The sequence below is a fragment of the Amblyomma americanum genome, chromosome 9, assembly GCF_052857255.1.
Source record: "Amblyomma americanum isolate KBUSLIRL-KWMA chromosome 9, ASM5285725v1, whole genome shotgun sequence".
NCBI lineage: Eukaryota > Metazoa > Arthropoda > Arachnida > Ixodida > Ixodidae > Amblyomma > Amblyomma americanum.
In genome coordinates, this window is record NC_135505.1 from 70,508,212 (window position 1) to 70,526,308 (window position 18,097).

The 18,097-nt window shown below is 49.0% G+C and overlaps 1 protein-coding gene across 1 annotated transcript in view; it reads right to left on the reverse strand.

Moving 5' to 3' along the window:
* LOC144105246 (uncharacterized) overlaps window positions 1–18,097 on the reverse strand; it is a 70,759-nt gene that overhangs the window by 26,596 nt on the left and 26,066 nt on the right. Inside the window, exon 4 of the mRNA XM_077638389.1 lies at window positions 14,378–14,432. Coding sequence (XP_077494515.1) covers window positions 14,378–14,432 — 55 coding nt within the window. The remainder of the gene's footprint in view (window positions 1–14,377; window positions 14,433–18,097) is intronic.

Below are 18,097 nucleotides of genomic sequence, written 5' to 3' on the forward strand. Positions count from 1 at the left end.
TTAGCGTTTACATTTTCAAATTTAGAAGAGAAAAAGAGAAAAACAAAATGGGCGTTCTGACTGGTTCAGCATGCTTGCGACAAAATATCAAAACAACGGGCGCAGGTTTAATGAACAGCTGCATTTAAGAGCAAATGAGGGTGTTCTTGTGGGATTTAGCTTGATTCAAACCCTTCTGACCACACAGGCTGCCCCTCAGGTGGTCCAAACCTGGGCCGCCAGCAGGTCTCGGCGGCCTTTGACAGACAAAGGCCGAGCGAAACCGACGGAACGTTGCCCCTCAGGGCGACCGACCGCGGGAGTAACACGCGCCGGAATACAGTAGAGACCATCTGCTGAGAAGGCGTCAGGGCCCGCGTCACGGCTCCATTCTGTCATGATTTCGTTCTGCAAGCGACTTAACAAAGTTGTTTCCTCCTCCTCCTCTTCCAGGTAGGCCAGAATATTGGCGCAGACTAGAAGACGACGCGTGCAAAGGTGCGGGTGGGATCGCCTGCGCTAGGCCCGCCGCCAATAAATTAAGCCATCATCGTTAGTCAGATTATCTTGTTTTCAGTCGCTTGGCGTCACGAAACATTTCGTGTAACGTGCTGGGTAACGTCACCATCGTGGCCCTGGAGATTTAGCTTCCGGCGTCTCTATGCTCGCCAGTCAAGATGTTCCTGTCCGCTATACCCGGCTCTACCCCAGCCCGCCAGAACAGAACTAACTGCGCCATTCACCTCGGCCCCCTTTCATCGCCTTGATCAGGAGACACGAAAAACTGACCACGTAGTTGCAACAAGGCCTTATGAAACCACAGACCCGAGAAGTCGCCTACTTGCCATAACAAAGCCACCCTAGCCTGCCATTCGGTGCATTTATGGGCCCCGGCTCTGGGCTCAAGGTGACCTGGGGGCCGAAATCTTCGTGGGCCAGTGCTCATTCCATCATACTCTCATCCTCCGTGTCGCCAAGCCATTCACCTTATTCATTTCTCCGGTCAACCATTCCTTCACGACTATCGTCATGGAGCTCTTCACGTCGTGAACTCCACGCTTCTAGTTCGCAATCAGGACGATTGCTTGGTGGCCCCGGGTCAACCCACGGACTAGACGAAGCGGGCAGTTGCGTTGGCGGCAGCGTTCGCGATAGGCCCACAGGCATTTCATCATGCCACCACCATCCGTCATATCTTCCAGTTCTGATCGGCTTGCCGTCACTAACAATGTGATGCTATCTGTCACGACCGAGTGGACGGTCCATAAGCATCTGCTATGGCCTTGAGCTCTGGACAAACAAAAGGTCGTTCTCTTGAAGTGACAGACACCCTTGTAACACGTGAAGGTCGATTTCCTTTTGTCGCCCGCTTTAATTTCGACCTGCAGGTGTCCCTTGCGTTCTAGAAGTTTACTGAGAGTTTAGCGCCTCTGTCATTTGAAAGGATCTCGTATACTCTCGCGAACAACTACGCCTCTTTTACTGTAACTGCATTTAGTAGCCCATTCTCAGTGCAAAAACATCATACGCGACCTTTCTTCAGCAGAAAACCGTCCGGGATCCCTAGAAGACAGGAAGAGCGGCATATGAGGCCAGCATCGGGCAGCTCATGAAGCTAATCGCCGAGAGCTTGCCGTCTGGCGGCACTGACGATCCTTTGCCTACATTTTCAGGGCAGCGCGCAGCCCGCATCTTTGCGTTACTGCACCAAACTAGCGCATTCCGACTGGTATGTAATTATCTTGCCGAAGTCATATAACAAAGAGAAGAGCCGGTCACGTTCATTCCATCACAGCGTACCGGCATCTTTTAGTTTTTGTGCAATTCCTCGTCTGACCTTGGAGGAAAACCATTCTGACAACCCAGCACTGCAGATCCTGACATTTGACAAGAGAACTCGCAATCTCTTAGTTAAGCGTCATGAATTCGCTTTGTGTTCATTTCCTTCTGTGACATTCGAGGGCCAGTACTGAGACGACCCGCCATTACCAAGCTCCTCAGCTGGCGAGGAGGGCAACGCCGTGAGAGGTAGTTCGCTGATAACAATCTCGCTACAGTCGGCGGGTCTACAAACGACACGAGTGGGGCACATAGGCCTCCCGACAACCATCACTGGCACCATCTACGACAAGTCCAGTTTTCGCCAACAGCTCTCAGCATAAACTAAACGGTACTGTGAGAAAAGGAGTGTGAAAGAAACGCATCCTGTGTTCTCGCTGTCCCCAGCATACTAAGCGGCGAGCGTCGCCACCGAATCGCACCTCTCCGCAAGCTAGCTGCAATACCGTCCTTCGCTATCGCAACCGAACGGACCTCTGGCCGAGCTGAGAACCAACCTCGTCTTCTATTAGTCAAATGCTTGCCCCATGTCCTGCAATGCCTTCAATGTAGTGCCTGCAGGATTACTAGTTGGGTCTCAAACTTTGAACATGGACTTCATAGGAATAGATTTTCGAGCGTTGGTAGTCTCCATCGGTTCTGCTGCAGGCTGCGTCTATCATTTACGGTTTCCAGGAGGAGGCGCTTGCTAAGCATCCGCTATGGACGCAATGAAAGCATACAGATCTCCATGCTTCTCACTGCGACACTCGGCGGTCTGAGAGGCAGTTCGGACATCTAGCGTACAAATACCTCTGTGGGTGCAATCTGAGCAGTTGTTGGCTTTTGCGTCAACACCACGCAGAATTCAGCGCTACGTAGCTGGATTCTATACGGGTCCAAGACGGGATTCAATATTTCGAATGGCATCTGCTCACTCATGAACTGACCTGTCATGGTCATGACCTAGCAGCTTGTCACAGGGACGATCATCCAGACAAACCTTCTCTCTAGGCACTCATGAGCTGGTCGAAGAGGCCGGCGTTATCGGGCACATGAAATTTCAGCCTAGAGTCAGTGCCGTTCAGGGCGAGCTAGTTCTAATCACTGCGTTCGGACACCCCTAAGGTAGAAGAAAAAGATCGGATGCAACTGTCGGATGACGCGTTCCATTTACTTGAAGTAATAGGCTTCTGGATGATCTTGGTATTCCTACAGGCTTTGCAGCGCTCACACGAACCATTGAAGTAATCACCCCGCGGCCTCTAACCAAAGCTTTATGTCATTGTCGCATACGCAGCTTGGATGTTTAAGGAAAAGATTTCATTCCGAAAAACATGGACCCAAATGTCAACGCGCCCAGGAGCAAGGCACGGGCAGATTATGAGCAGAGGTACTTAGCCAAATTAGAAAACAGTCTTCACGGATGCAACCATGTATCCATGGAATACACGCGAAAGCTACTACAAGACAGCTTCGGTGGTAGTTGATAACGCAGGCATTCTAATCACCTGCGCAACTACACGTAGCGTCAGGATAGCGGAAGCGGAGGTGGTCGCTGTTGCGCTGGCAGCGGCTGAAGGCTATCGAAAAGACGAATCATTGGCCATCCTAACGGACTCAAAAGAGACAAGCAGAAACTATACGAAAGGTAGAATCTACAGGGCTGCCTTAGATATCCTCCGCGAAGCAGTACACCTCAGAAAAACAGCAACCGACAAATTAATCTGGATTCCGGCACACACGGGGATAGAAGGAAACGAAAGGGCAGGCAGCTTGGCTTGAGAGATCACGTACCGAGCCGAGCGGTCATACGCCCTGAGACAGCACTTCACCGTGGAGATCGGATTCTCAGAATACCTAAACTATCACAGAGGCAGGAGAATTAGATACTCCCCGTCACATAAGGGCCTAACACAACAAGAAGCAGCTTGTTGGCGGAGGCTGCAAACGGGATCATTCTTTAACCTACATATTGTCAGGACTCGGTAGAATCCCGAGGAGAGCTGAAGGTAAAACGGTTTACTGGTTAACCAGAAAAAGTCCCTGCGCACTTCAGCTTCTTCTTCTTCTTGCCTCGCGCTCGTAGACCAAGTCTTCACCTTTGGCGTCTACTTGCATGCGGCATTTGCCCCCCTCCTCAGGAAGCATCGCCACGGTGGTAAAAAAAGGAAATAGGAGGTCATGATCGGTCCGAGTAGTACGGCTTCATACGTACAACATGGACGACGTCGACTTGCTGCTGGCGTCGCCTGGATGTCGATAACCCGTCCGGCACCACCTCATACGTGACGTCGGTTAAACGTCGCAGCACAACATAGGCCCCAAGTACCACCGTATTAATTTTTCGGAAAGTCCACGACGGCGAATAGGCGTCCAGACCCACACTTTGTCGCCAGGTTCATACATGACATGTCTGTGGCGAAGATTGTAGCGTCGTGTGACAGCCTCCTGCTGAGTTCTGATGCGCACACGCGCTAGTTGGCGAGTTTCCTCTGCGCGCTGTGCGAATTCCTCGGCGTCCTGATCGACATCGTCGCCGTCGGCATTCGGGAGCAGCATGGCATCTAGCATAGTTGTCACTGGTCGGCCATGAAGAAGGCTGAAAGGCGTCATGCGAGTGGTGTCTTGTGCCGTATTGTAGGCGAACGTGACGTAGGGGAGAATTTCGTCCCAATTCTTGTGATCTACGTCCACGTACATACAGAGCATGTCTGCGATTGTCTTATTGAGGCGTTCCGTCAATCCATTAGTTTGGGGGTGATCGGCCGTCGCTTTACGATGACTGCTACCGCTGAGGCGGAGAACGGTTTCCAAAAGCTCGTAAAGGCAGTTCCTCGGTCAGTTATAATGAGTACCGGAGCGCCATGCCTGAGGACAATGTTCTCAACGAAGAACCGAGCTGCTTCGGCGGCGGTACCCCTAGGCAGAGCCTTTGTCTCCGCGTAGCGAGTTAGATAATCGGTGGCGACCATCATTCATTTATTCTCGGCAGTAGACGTCGGAAATGGTCCCAGGAGGTCCATGCCAATTTGCTTGAAAGGTGCCTTTGGCACTTGAAGAGGGTGGAGTAGACCGGATGGTTTTGCAGGGGGTGATTTACGACGTTGGCAGTCTACGCACGTCCGTACATAGTGCTTCACTGTCGCCGGTAGTTTCGGCCAGTAGTATCCGCGCTGTACTCTAGCCAACGTGCGGGTGTAGCCTAGGTGGCCGGCGGTTGGCTCGTCGTGACACATTTGCAAGATTTCCGTGCGAAGAGCTGTTGCGACGACGAGTAGATGACTGTTCCCCCAGGACGGAAGTTCATCTTGTAAATTACGTCGTTGTGAAGAAAGAATGACGAGAGGCTGCGGGCAAAAATCTAAGGCACATCCGTAGTTCGCTTCTCCAAGAAACCAGTAAGAGGGAGCAATTCCTGGTCCTCTCTCTGCTGTTGGGCAAGAGTTGCGTCATCTATGACTCCTAAAAAGACACTCTTCATCGGTCATTGTGGAGCGTCCGACTGGTGCTCGCGACAGGCAGTCAGCATCCGCATGCTTCTTTCCGGATTTGTAAATAACCGTTATGTCGAACTCTTGTAACCGAAGGCTCCAACGCGCGAGTCTCACTGAACGGTCCTTTAAGTTCGTCAGCCAACAGAGAGAGTGATGGTCGCTAACGACTTGAAAGGGGCGAGCGTACAAGTAAGGGCGGAATTTCATAACCGCCCATACAACTGCAAGGCATTCTTTTTCTGTTGCCGAGTAGTTCGCTTCAGCTTTAGACAGAGTCCTGCTGGTATAAGCAATCACTTTTTCCACACCATCCTGGCGCTGCACCAATACAGCACCTAAACCCACATTGCTTGCTTAGGTATGAAGCAGGGTAGGGGCGTCGGCATCAAAGTGCGCCAGGACTGGTGGCGTCTGTAGGCGTCTCCGGAGTTCATTAAAAGCTTGGTGCTCTTCTTCACCCCAGCGAAAGACAGCGTTGTCGCCTGTCAGTGAAGTTAATGGCCAGGCAATTCGTGAGAAGCCAGCAATAAATCGACAGTAATAGGTGCAAAGCCCCAGGAAGCGCCTAAGCATCTTTTTGTCCGTATGTGTTGGGAACTTGGCGACTGCGGAGAGCTTTTCGAGATCAGGTCGGACACCTTCTCGTCTAACAACATTTTCTAAGAATTGCAGCTCCTCGTAACCAAAGTGGCACTTCTCGGGTTTTAGTGTGAGGCCCGCAGATCGTATGGCCTGAAAAACAGCTACCAAACGGCGTAGATGCTCCTCGAAGGTTGCCGAAAACACGATCACGTCGTCAAGATACACCAGGCATGTTTGCCACTTGAGTTCGGAGAGCACAGTGTCCATCAGCCTCTGAAATGTTGCTGGTGCCGAGCATAAACCGAATGGAAGATCCTTAAACTCATACAATCCGTCAGGAGCGATGAATGCTATCTTCTCATCTACTTCAATTTGCCAATATCCACTTTTCAAATCCATTGAAGAGAAGTAACGTGCATTTCGAAGCCGATCAAGGGAATCATCGATGCGAGGAAGGGGGTACACGTCTTTTTTGGTCACTTGATTGAGCTTGCGGTAGTCAATGCAAAATCTTAAGCTGCCATCCTTTTTTAACAAGTACCACGGGGGAAGCCCAGGAACTCTGTGACGGCTGGATAACGTCGTCTTGAAGCATTTCGGCCACCTGACGCTGAAAAGCCTCGCGCTCTTTCGTAGCCACACGGTAAGGATTTTGTCGAATCGGGCGAATCGCGTCATCCGTGATAATGCGATGTTTGGTCAAAGGTGTTTGGCCAACCCGCGATTCTGAAGCAAAACAGTCTCGAAAGTGATCTATGAGATCCCAAAGACGTTCCCGTTCTGAAGACGAAAGATTTGGGCTCATATCGACTATGGGTGCGGGCGCCTTGCTCACTGATCCTTCCAGTTGCAGCACGAAATAGTCTTCGTCACTTGGGACGCTATCGAAGAAGGCCACAGTTGTGCCTTTCGGAATTTGCCGACGCTCGTCGCTGAAGTTTGTCAGCAGCACTTCGGCGTACCCATTGGCCAAACTGACTAGTCCTCGAGCTTTAGAAACACCTCAGCTGAGTATCAGGGTGACGGCCTGTTCGGCGACGCCATCGCCGGTATGCGCCACGTCGCACTTCACTTCAACAAGAGAGCCCGATCGCGGAGGTAATGTCAGCCCCTCATTGGCAACTCGTAAGGGCATCAGTGGTACTTGCGCATAACCAAAGTCTCCATGATTTTTGGTGACGGCAACGACGTCGCAGAAAGTCCATGCCCAAGATGAGGTCTTTGCAACAGTCTGAGAGGATAACGAAGTTGCCAACGAACACTGAGTTTCCAATTTCTATGCGGGCAGTGCACTTCCCAGTCAGTGCCAGTAGCTGACCCCCAGCACTTCTTATTACTGGCCCAGTCCATTCGGTTTTCACTTTGCGCAGCTTGTCAGCCTGATTTTGCCTAATGATTGAAAAATCCGCCCCGGTATCCACCAGAGCGTGTACCTCCAGCCCATCGATGCAAACGGCGAGGTCAGCGCTAACAACGACGTCTGGGTTGCTCGTCTCTCTCGGCATTTGCGGCGGAAGTGCGGTAAGGTCGGCGCTGTTATTTTTGTCGTCGGGGCTGCTTATCTGGCTCGGCATGTTCGGCGCTAATGTAGGCGGCATTTTCGGTGGTAGTGCGGCAGCGTCAATGTGAACAGAGGCGTCACCGTCTTGGGATGTGGTCGACAGTTGCGGCGGTAGTGAGGGCTTTGAAACTTTTCGACTGGTTGCAACCTCCCCTCGCGAGGTTGCGGTGGTTAGTTCCCCGGCGAGTGCTCGGGGCCGCCATCCGCTAACGTCAGCATCGCTACGACGCGTCGGTGAAGAATAACGCCGTGGAGATGGGGAGCGGCGGCGGAAGCCTGGTGAGTCGGCTTCCCTGCTGAGCGGCGGGTCCTCGAGTTGGGCACGGCCAGCGTCGAAATGGCGTCGAGCAGAACCAGGCGGAAAGGCCTGCCCCTCTTGGCGGTAGCGGCAGTACCGATACACATGGCCAGATTGTCCGCAGAAGAAGCAGAGTGGTCGGCTGTCATAAGAGCGCCACAGGTCAGTTCGACGCGGCTGAGGGCGGCAGGGACGTGCCCACTGAAGCTCCTGGAAGAACCGCGTTTGCTGACGGTTCGCTGAGCTCGGCGGGGCGTGGTTTAGCGGCGGACGACGAAGGACTTCCGCATAGCTCTTGGGTTGCGGCTCCGGCTCATAGTAAGGCGCCGTGTTGACGGCCGTGTTGCTGTTGGGTTGGGGCACGTGGTATGGTTCGCTAACGGCTGCCGCGCTGTCAACTGGATGAGACTCGTGGTATGGTGCAGATGGTGACAGAGCATGCCGGAGCTCTTTCCTAACGGCTGCTGCGACGGCCTGTGGTGACTGAACGCTAGTAGCAGTAATTCGCTGCAGCTCCTCAAGGACAATTTCTCGAATGAGGTCTCGATGAGTGTTCTCATCGGTTGCAGTGAGTGCCGCCGCAGTCGGTGGAACACCGGTGAAGGGTCGGTCGTACTGGCGGCACCATTCTTGGAGGGCTCGCTCTATAGCTGTAGCGTCCTTGACGAACTCACTGACGGTTTGAGGTGGGTTGCGCACCAAGCCGGCAAACACCTGCTCCTTGACGCCATGCATGAGATGTCGTAGCTTCCTTTACTCAGTCATATCGGGGTCGGCACGGCGAAAAAGTCGAGCCATGTCTTCCGCAAACATAGCTACGCTTTCATTTGGCTTCTGGACGCGCACTTCAAGCAGGCGCAGCGCATTCGCTCGTCGATCAGTAGTGGCAAAAGTGTCCACCAGCTAGCGGCGGAAGTCATTTCATGTGGACAAGCTGGCCTCGTGGTTTTCATACCAAGTTCTAGCAGTATCCTGAAGTGCAAAATAAACATTGCAAAGCTTCTGGTCCGCGCTCCACTGGTTGAACTTGGCCACTCGTTCAAACTGGTCGAGCCAGTCTTCCACATCTTCAAACGCGTTCCCGCGGAAGCACTCCGGTAGCTTGGTGTTGTGAAGAGTCACCGACGTAGGGGCGGGAGGTGCCATGGCTTGGAAGACCCGGCGAACTTTGACGTTTGAAGAGCCGCCCGGTAGATGATTGTACTCCGGGGAAAGGTCTAGACGTCGGCGGCTAGCGCGATGGACCGGCGAGTCTATGTCCGGGACTCGCTGTGGACTGCCGGAAGGAGTCCTGTGCATACCCAGCACGCTCCACCAGTGTCAGGACTTGGTAGAACCCCGAGGAGACCTGAAGGTAAAACGGTTTACTGGTTAACCAGAAAATGTCCCTGCGCACTTCAGCTTCTTCTTCTTCTTGCCTCGCGGTCGTAGACCAAATCTTCATCTTTGGCGTCTTCTTGCATGCGGCAATATACTTAGCAAGATGTATCCTACACAGTATAGGAACACATGCCCGTGGTGCGGGGCAACCCCCACGCTTTACCATATAACTTGGGAGTGTAAGCGAAACTACACGTTCCACCAACACAAAACCCCGAGCGCGGAGCAGTGTGAGAACCGGCTCACCAGCTGCGAGCCGAGTCTCCTCTATATACATGAGTGAAATCGCCTATATCGCCGTGGAGTAGAGAGCGTGTCAGCTGTGTAAAGGCCGGGGTCAATAGAGCCGATTTCTTCGATATCCCCGGAAGCGTAGGGCGCACATATGGGTCCCGCTGAAACCATTGCGCAGAGGAAGGCCGCGCCACCGGAGTTAAAGGCGATAGGTGGACGACTTGTGGGCTGCGATTATCTTCGGGAGCATAGCTTGTGAGCTCTCCACAGATACTGTGACAGGATGATGCAGAATAGTCCTTGTTAGATGACGTATGCGAATCCGCAGTTTCCCAAAGACTGTATTCGTCGAAATATGTCTTTGGTGATAGCAATGGTTGCAACTGTTGATGAGCTGCAAGGGAGACCGTTGCAGTTGCGAAGAGCTTGACTTATACTGTCTGATGTGCGCGTAAATTTCTCTAGCATGTGTTCGAAAGCGCGGCAGTACTGTATCGCAAAAATTCCAAAAAGATTGCTGTGTACTGCTGCAGCTTTGACTGAACCAACGGGCCCCATAAATTTCTACCCAGAGGTTAGCTTTTCCTTTCAAAATCTGCAGTGTGGGTTCCACGACAGACTCCGGTTTATGACAATTACTAAAAAATGATCAGAGGTACAATAGAAAATGGCATAACCATATATTGCTACCAGACATGGAGTGATGCATTTGAGCGTAAATACCACTAAAGCGCACTCCTCAACTGAAACGCTCAGACGTTGCTCTGCTAAGAAGTTATGGTTGCTGTCTACTGATGTCTTGTTCATACCTGGAGTTAAGTCACGGAAGAGGCCCAAATACAGACGAAATACATGAGGCCCAAATTCAGGGGAAGACACGCTGCAATTTTTGTGAATTATGTAATCTCTTTATTATCTATAACACGCGCATACCGATATTCATTATGGGGTTTAACGGGGTTGGAAACGCACGCAGAGTCGGTGCGGATCTAAATCATAACTTCGCTGCGCTCCCCGCATGTGGGGGCGAAGTAGGGTTCCTAGTCGGAATGACTCATTGCTTGGGATAATTTAGGATCGCAGATTAAGTGTGTCGGGAAGTGACTGTTAAAAACATATTGCCGTAAACTTAATATTCGGCACATCAGGCCTCTTGCTTTCCACTGTAAGAGCGCAGCGCCTCTGACTTATAAAACGTGGGAAGTGTAAGCTTCAAATTCAGTGGCAGATCGGCGTGTGATGTGCCGTTTGCAGAGTGGGAATTAGACAAGGCCATAAGACACACCGAACTGCTGCAACCTCAGAACCTTAGTACATAAGCAACATATTTTTTTTAAATAATATTCAAAATAAACTTGCGATTCTTTCTTTCCTTATTCAGAGCTTGCAAAAAAGCAAGTTACTTTGCTATACACTGGTAGTAGTTTAAAATGTATAAACCCCAGAGCTGGGAACAACAGGACTAAAGGCACACATAAATTAGACGCGTAGCTACTAACACTTTCGACGATACGGACTTGGAAAGTTTGTGAATGAGAGTCAACATATATAGAAGAATATTTCCTATTAAAAACACCAAATACCTTTAAATATAACACGTGCGCAACAGCAGGCTCTAAGCCTACGCTGAACTGTCTTCGGGTAATAGTTATATCGCTAGCAATTTAACATGTGTAATTTAATTAGACGATATGTTACACCTCAGCTTGTCATGGGCGATTGTCACTTTTTAGCCTACGAGCGGCTGGCATCGTCATGGATGTCTCGATGCTTTTTAAGTATCTTTTGACGAGATGTGTGCGCAAAATGGTGCTCTCACTACAACATGGGCTGCCGCACTACTTTTATCCGGCCTTTTATTCAATTAAATTTTTCACTCAACTTGGCAGAGTGCACTCTGTGTGTAGAGGCTCAATCTGCTAACATGACACTTTGCCACGCTTTCAAGCAAACATGGCATCGCCCGTACAGTTTTATACTGGGAAGAATATCCTCCGTCCATTGATGTGAATGCCGATTTAGAGTTTTGTCATTTAAGTGAAGAAGGTATATCCAGGCAACACCCTCAGTAAAACGAGGATCTAGTTCAGATGGCGCGAAATGGCTGTGTGAAGAGCGGTGTGTTTTGATTGCTCCCTTTTAGTTGGTAGTCTCCTGCAGTTTTGGGAGAATTAATAAAACAGCAGCGCGTTTCTGTAATGCTAATTAAAGCGAACCCTTTCATTGTGAGGTTAAAAGGATAGACAATGCGGAATGGCTAATGAAACATTCTTTGTTATGCATTGTTCTTAACGCACATCTTTTTATGCCAACATGTCATTGCATTATTTAATATTATACGAAATAAGCTATTTATGAACACTTGGTATTTAATGATTCTATAAGGGAATAGCAGCAAACACAAATTGGTAAGAGTTTACTATCTACGGTATGTTCAACGAGTAGACGTGCAAAAGAAGGTGTTTATTCTTGCATTGAAGAATGCACTTAAGCTCCATCTTAGGAGCTTAACTGCATAAGAGCTTAAGAAAGACCTTAAGCTCCTTCTTAGGAGCTAAATTGCCTTCTTCAATGGAAGAATGAACACCTTCTTTCGCACGCTTACTCGTTCAACACATCGTGGATATGAAACCCCTACCAATTTTTGTTTACTGCTACTCAAATATAGAATCATGCAAAACAAAAGGTTCAAAAATAGCTTATTTCCTATAATAATAAATGCTGCAATCGGTATGTTGGAAGCAAAAGATGCGCGTTACGAAGAATTCATGGCAACAAAATGTTTTATTAGCCATTATGCATTGCCCAGTCTTTTAACCTCAGAAAGAAAGGGCTCCCTATTTAAAAATCCCGTAACGCGGCAAACCGGATTTTACCGGCACATGTCGGTTACATATCGGTCTGGTATAGATCCCAAACTGAACAGACCAGTCCGGTATGTAACTCAAAACCGGACAGGCTGGTCCGGTACGGAGCTCAAACCGGACAAACCAGTCTGGTTCAAAGTGCAAATCGCCCATATGGTTCAGAGCGCAAATCGGACAGAGCAGACCTGTATTCACAGAGCTGTGCCGAGTGGTTTTGTCACCTGGGCTGCACATAGATTGCTGTAAACCTTTGAGGGGGAGGGGGGGGAGCAGCCGGTGCATAAGCGCGATAACACAAACATGGTATTGTTGAACTTTTTTTTTTATTCTGAAAACACACCCAGAACACTTCCTGTTTGCAGAGGCGCGTTTATCGAGCAAGGAACTGCCCCAGAGAAAAAGAGTAGCATGAAAAGCTGGTGCGTTGCCTGCACCGGCGCCTTATCAAGCAATGTGCGCAATGGCACGCTTCCTTATCATAACCATGTGCTCGCGCGCTGTCGGATTTCGCTTTCGTGGAGCTCGCCGCGATGCGGATGCCATGTTTGCTGGCTGACGCTGGACGGAGGAACGGACGGACAAGGCTGAACCCGAGCTGTTAAATTATCCACCTACCCATCGACTCAAGAAATTTTTCTCCAACTGCAGTCAGTCAGCCAAATTCCGAACCTGTTTTAGCACATAATACGGAGCTGTCTTCACTTTGCAGGCAGCATGTAGTAAGCAAATACCTTACGTAGATATACGTCATCTGCCCTTAAGGCGTGCCCTCCCGAAAAAAGTTTCTGGCTACGCGCCTGCCTGTGTTGGACGAATCATCTTGCAGAACAAATCTTTCCTGCCCCCCCCCCCCCCCCCCCCCGGACGACTCGCGCGTCCGCGCTGGGCTGGGCCGTCTGCTGTGCAGAGAACAGTAGCGTTGCTTCCGTCGGCGTAACGCGCAGGTGTGCGGGACTACGCTTTGTGCATCGCTTCTCGGTATATCGGCATAATGGTCTGTGGCTTGAGTGTGCGGGAAACAAAGCTTTATGTTCTCGCACATTTCGTGTTGCCTTTATATAAGATATTCTGCTTACAGTAGTACCTAATAGATATCGCACTCGTTTGTAGCAATAATTTTGATTATCAGCGACTTCGGTCTGTTTTAGACAATAATAATAATAATTGGTTTTGGGGGAAAGGAAATGGCGCAGTATCTGTCTCATATATCGTTGGACACCTGAACCGCGCCGTATGAGAAGGGATAAGGGAGGGAGTGAAAGAGGAAAGGAAAGCCGTTTTTATTTTATACTATTCTCAATGCGCTACCTGAATTTCTAACAAACAAATTGCCTTTTTCAACTTACGCGTATGTGCGCCACGATCCTCGCGCCCGCTATCCTGTTTCAAAGGAGATGGTACTGTCCTCCATTCATCCATCCTTCCATCCACCCATCCTTCCATCCATCGACCCACCCACCCATGTATGCATGCATGCATGCATCCTTCCACCCACACACCAACCCATCCATCCATTCTATCACCCACCCACCCACCCACCCACCCACCCACCCATCCATCCATCCATCCATCCATCCATCCATCCATCCATCCATCCATCCATCCATCCATCCATCCATCCATCCATCCATCCATCCATTCACCCGTCCGTCCGTCCCTCCGTGCGTCCGTCCGTCCAACTGTCCATTCATTCTTTCTATTGCGCTTGAACAGTAAATAACAGAATAACTGGCAACGAAAGATTCAGTGTTGGGAGATAAAAACATGGTTAGGTAAAATTGGGATATTCCTCGTAGCTTCTCTCAAGCTGCCTTCCAGCATGTCTGTTTTATGCTCAAAATGCTTCTGAGTTCAAAGACGCGTAGAGCGCATTTATACCATCGATCGCTGAATACACGCTTGAAAGAGTTGTCCACGAGTGGTCAACGGGGAGGTTGTCGAAGAAGTAAAAGTGGCACTCTGGTACCCGCACGCGGTTTGCGCATTTAAGCACAGCAAGTTTCAGAAAAAAACTCGGCCGAAAGCCTCAATAGCACATTAATAGGGGTATTTTTTGTTACCAGGTGCGAATATCATTAAGGCGCCCTTAATAACCCCTTTTTTAATAAAAATACAACTTTCATCATAAAGCTTTAGGTAATATTCCGTATATTACGCTTACGTATCATGGACCAACCATAGTTTTCTTGATGGTATGCCGTTTTATTGAAGAACGCCTGAAAGAAACAAGAAAAGAATCATTAACTTCAGCGTTCGCAGCATTGCAACATCTGACAACCAAAATGGAACATATTGCCGACTGTACCATAACTGAGATCAGGAGCACATGCCTGTTTAGAACTGGGATCCAGTCACGCGTGATGTACTCGGAAGGCCATGCGGAGGCGCATCTCTTTAGGCAGAGGTTAATCAATGTTCGGTTGAGAGATGATATTTTGTTCGAAGACAGAGGAGACACTTCATATAGCGACGGAAATACGGCTGTACTTTTTTACTGATGCCTTCATTGCCTAGCACCTGCGTTCACAATCTCATTGTTTGAACCGTGAACATACGGTGTGAGCATAAAATATCATGACACCGTGAAAGTATTGTACTCGAAATGCCAACGTTGTCACTTTATTTCTGTTTTTGCTGGAAACCTGGCTGCGACGAAAAACCCCCGCCTTTCCCTCCATGCACCGCACTTCTGCCTGGCCTGCCTGGCCTGCCTGGCCTGCCTGGCCTGCCTGTCTGTCTGTCTGTCTGGGAGGTGCGGGCTGGGCAAAATTATTTTTCTTTCTTTTTCTTTGCCCACACTAATATATATCTGTCTGTCTATCTGCCTCTCTGCCTGCCTGCCTCTCTGCCTCTCTGCCTGCCTCTCTGCCTCTCCGTCCGTCCGTCCGTCCGTCCGTCCGTCCGTCCGTCCGTCTGTCTGTCTGTCTGTCTGTCTGTCTGTCTGTCTGTCTGTCTGTCTGTCTGTCTGTCTGTCTGTCTGTCTGTCTGTCTGTCTGTCTGTCTGTCTGTCTGTCTGTCTGTCTGTCTGTCTGTCTGTCTGTCTGTCTGTCTGTCTGTCGGTATTTCGGTCTGTCTGTGTGTCTGTCTGAAGTCAGTTATCTAGCAGACTGCTCACTTGCCCACCGGGTGATGGGCATCCTGCCCACCATATCAGGAAGCAACAGCTAATTTAATCGTGAGAGGATACTCGAGAATAAGAACCTCGGTCGCAACCCAACCCAGGCAACCCAAGTCCCCAGAAGGCAGCACTTGCCATCGCATCTGCCTTGCGCCACTAACCACTGCTCACCTGCCCACCGGCTATACCTTCGCAAGAAAGTCACCCGCGGGCAGGTTAGCAGGTGTTGCCATGTCCTCCTTTCACTTTTAAGGCGGAAACCTTTAATGGCTCACCGTTCGTCCGTAACTCTGTCCGGAAAATCTCTCACACTATGACGTCATCAGTAGCATAATTGCTATAACCCATATAACCATAACAAATACTACGCAATGGGTGATTAGTAATTTGCCATTATTTAGTAAATATTGATTGTTTTGTACTTAGAAATTAATTATAATAAATAACGGAAGCACAAATGGATAAAAGGAAAATAGGAATAGAAGAAAACAATGAAATAAAAATTAAAGAAATAAAAACAAAATAGAAAGGCATAAAAAGGTAAAAATTACAATAAAAAAAAAATAAGGCATTAAAACTTCAGAAAAAGCCGCTGAAAAAGGCTTTCACCTCGCACACTTTAGGTCACCAAAGTTCCTCCTGAAATGTTTTGCTCGAAAGAACACAGGCTCCAGTAACCACCTTAACCTAGCAGAGCAGCGCAGGACCGAACCATATCATGCAAGCGCGCATATGCTCATTTGGGTAATTGGCCTAAATTGACTGCCATTTTTTAACACGGTTTAACATCTCAGAGTGACTCCGGCTTTGAAGTAAGCAGTATTGCAGGCCTCCGGATAATTTCAGCCACCTAGGGTTTTTAACGTGCACTAAGATCACACAGTACAAGGGCCTCTCGCATTTCGCCTGCATCGAGGTGCGACTGCCGTGGCCTGGATCGAACCCGCGACTTTCGGTTCAGCAGCAGAGTGCCATAACCACTGATCTACCGCGGCGGCTCCTCAGTGCGTTAAGTCCACTAATTTCTTGCAAAATAATAGCGACCAAAACATCTTTTAACGCAACAGCGTTAAGAAGCTCGTGTCCCAGTGAAGCTAGTGTCGTCAGCGACGGCCACGAGCGAAAAATTCATAAAGCATGGCGTGAGTGAAGAATCCCAGAAGCATTAATAAATTAAACGAGGAAAAAATTGGTCGAGTTGGCATCGAACCAGGGCCACCGGAGTGTTAGACGAGCACGCTAACCACTTCTCCACGCCAGCTATTTTTTCTCTTTATTTCCTTTTTAGACAGTTTACAACAGATCACAAACATGTTCTGCACTACATCCTCAAAGATCAGGAGCGGACATGCGTTTCACTCACGTGAGAAAATCATATCTGTTTCAAAGAACACAAGTCTTCCATGAACTCGATAACTTCAGCTCCAAAACAAAGCTCCTTATACACTTCAAGGAGCTTAAATATGTTTTCCACGAACTAATCTCGGACAGACCGCGCATCTTCATCGTAGTGTCGTACAAGCATCCTGCTCGCAAATGCTGTGCAGGCCGAGAAGGAAAATCACATCGTATTTATAAAGATCCGCCTCAACGTCCAGGAATCGTATCTCATACGGCGTCAAGGGTAAGTCTTTTTTATTGTGCGCTGGAGCACATCCCAAAACAGCACCGCATCCCAGCAATGAATAAATACGTGTTCCATTGACTCTGGTTTGTGACATAACGAGCAGTCAGCACCCCATGGTAAAAACAATCCATTCTCCTCCATCCGTGTTTTAACCGGCAACGTACCAGTGCGCAACTTGAAGAAAAATGTCTTCACACCAGCTGGAACTACCAATTTCCTTACTCTTTATAAAACATTTCCTCCTTGGCCTCCACTATACAGAGATCGATATATTGGCTCAGGGAAGACGTAGTCAAGCAAATCTTTCAGCAATTTCCTAAGCGTGACATTTGAAAGGTATCCCAAACGGAACCAAGCATTCAGAAAGTGGAAAGCAAAGACCACTTCTTTCAAAAATATACTTGCACTGTATCGCATCCCATCTACAGTGGAAATAACATAGTTCGGCAAAGTCGAAGAAAGCCTCACTTGAATAAAAGTCCGCAGGAAAGGGTCGCGTTGTTCTCGAATAAACAAATATTGACACCACCTGCCTCAGGTATAAGTTTGGCAAAGGAAGACCCCCTTTTCTCAAACGCAGAAATAAATTATCACGTTTAGTACTCTTCCATGATCACTGCGAAACAAAAACGGCAAAGAGACGATGAAACTTATGAATCTTAAGTCGAGAGCACAAAAGGACCTGCAGCAAATAGCACGGTTTTGAAACCAGGTATACACTACTTAAGTTTGCGCGCGCGAAAATGGACAGTTCTTCTCCCGACCGTTTCTGTGTACGCGTGGACAGTTCTTGAAATTTCTCCTTCCAAAAGTCATCGTTTATCTCGATACTTGTCAAGAGGAACACCTAGGTACTTGGAAGAGACTTGTGACCTTTTTACACTTGCATGAAACAAAGGAGGGATGTCGAGTTCCTATGCTAAAGTCCCGCACATTTGTCCAGATTAACTACGCTATTGGTTACATCACAAAACCTGCGAACAACCGACATCGCATGTTCTATGCTGCTGTGATCGCTACATAAAACTGCCACATCATCGGCATAAGCCAAGACTTGAATTTCACATGCTCCTATTTCTAAACCACGAATAGAGCTGTTATTTGTTACATTCTGGCAAAGTGGCTCCAGGTACAGA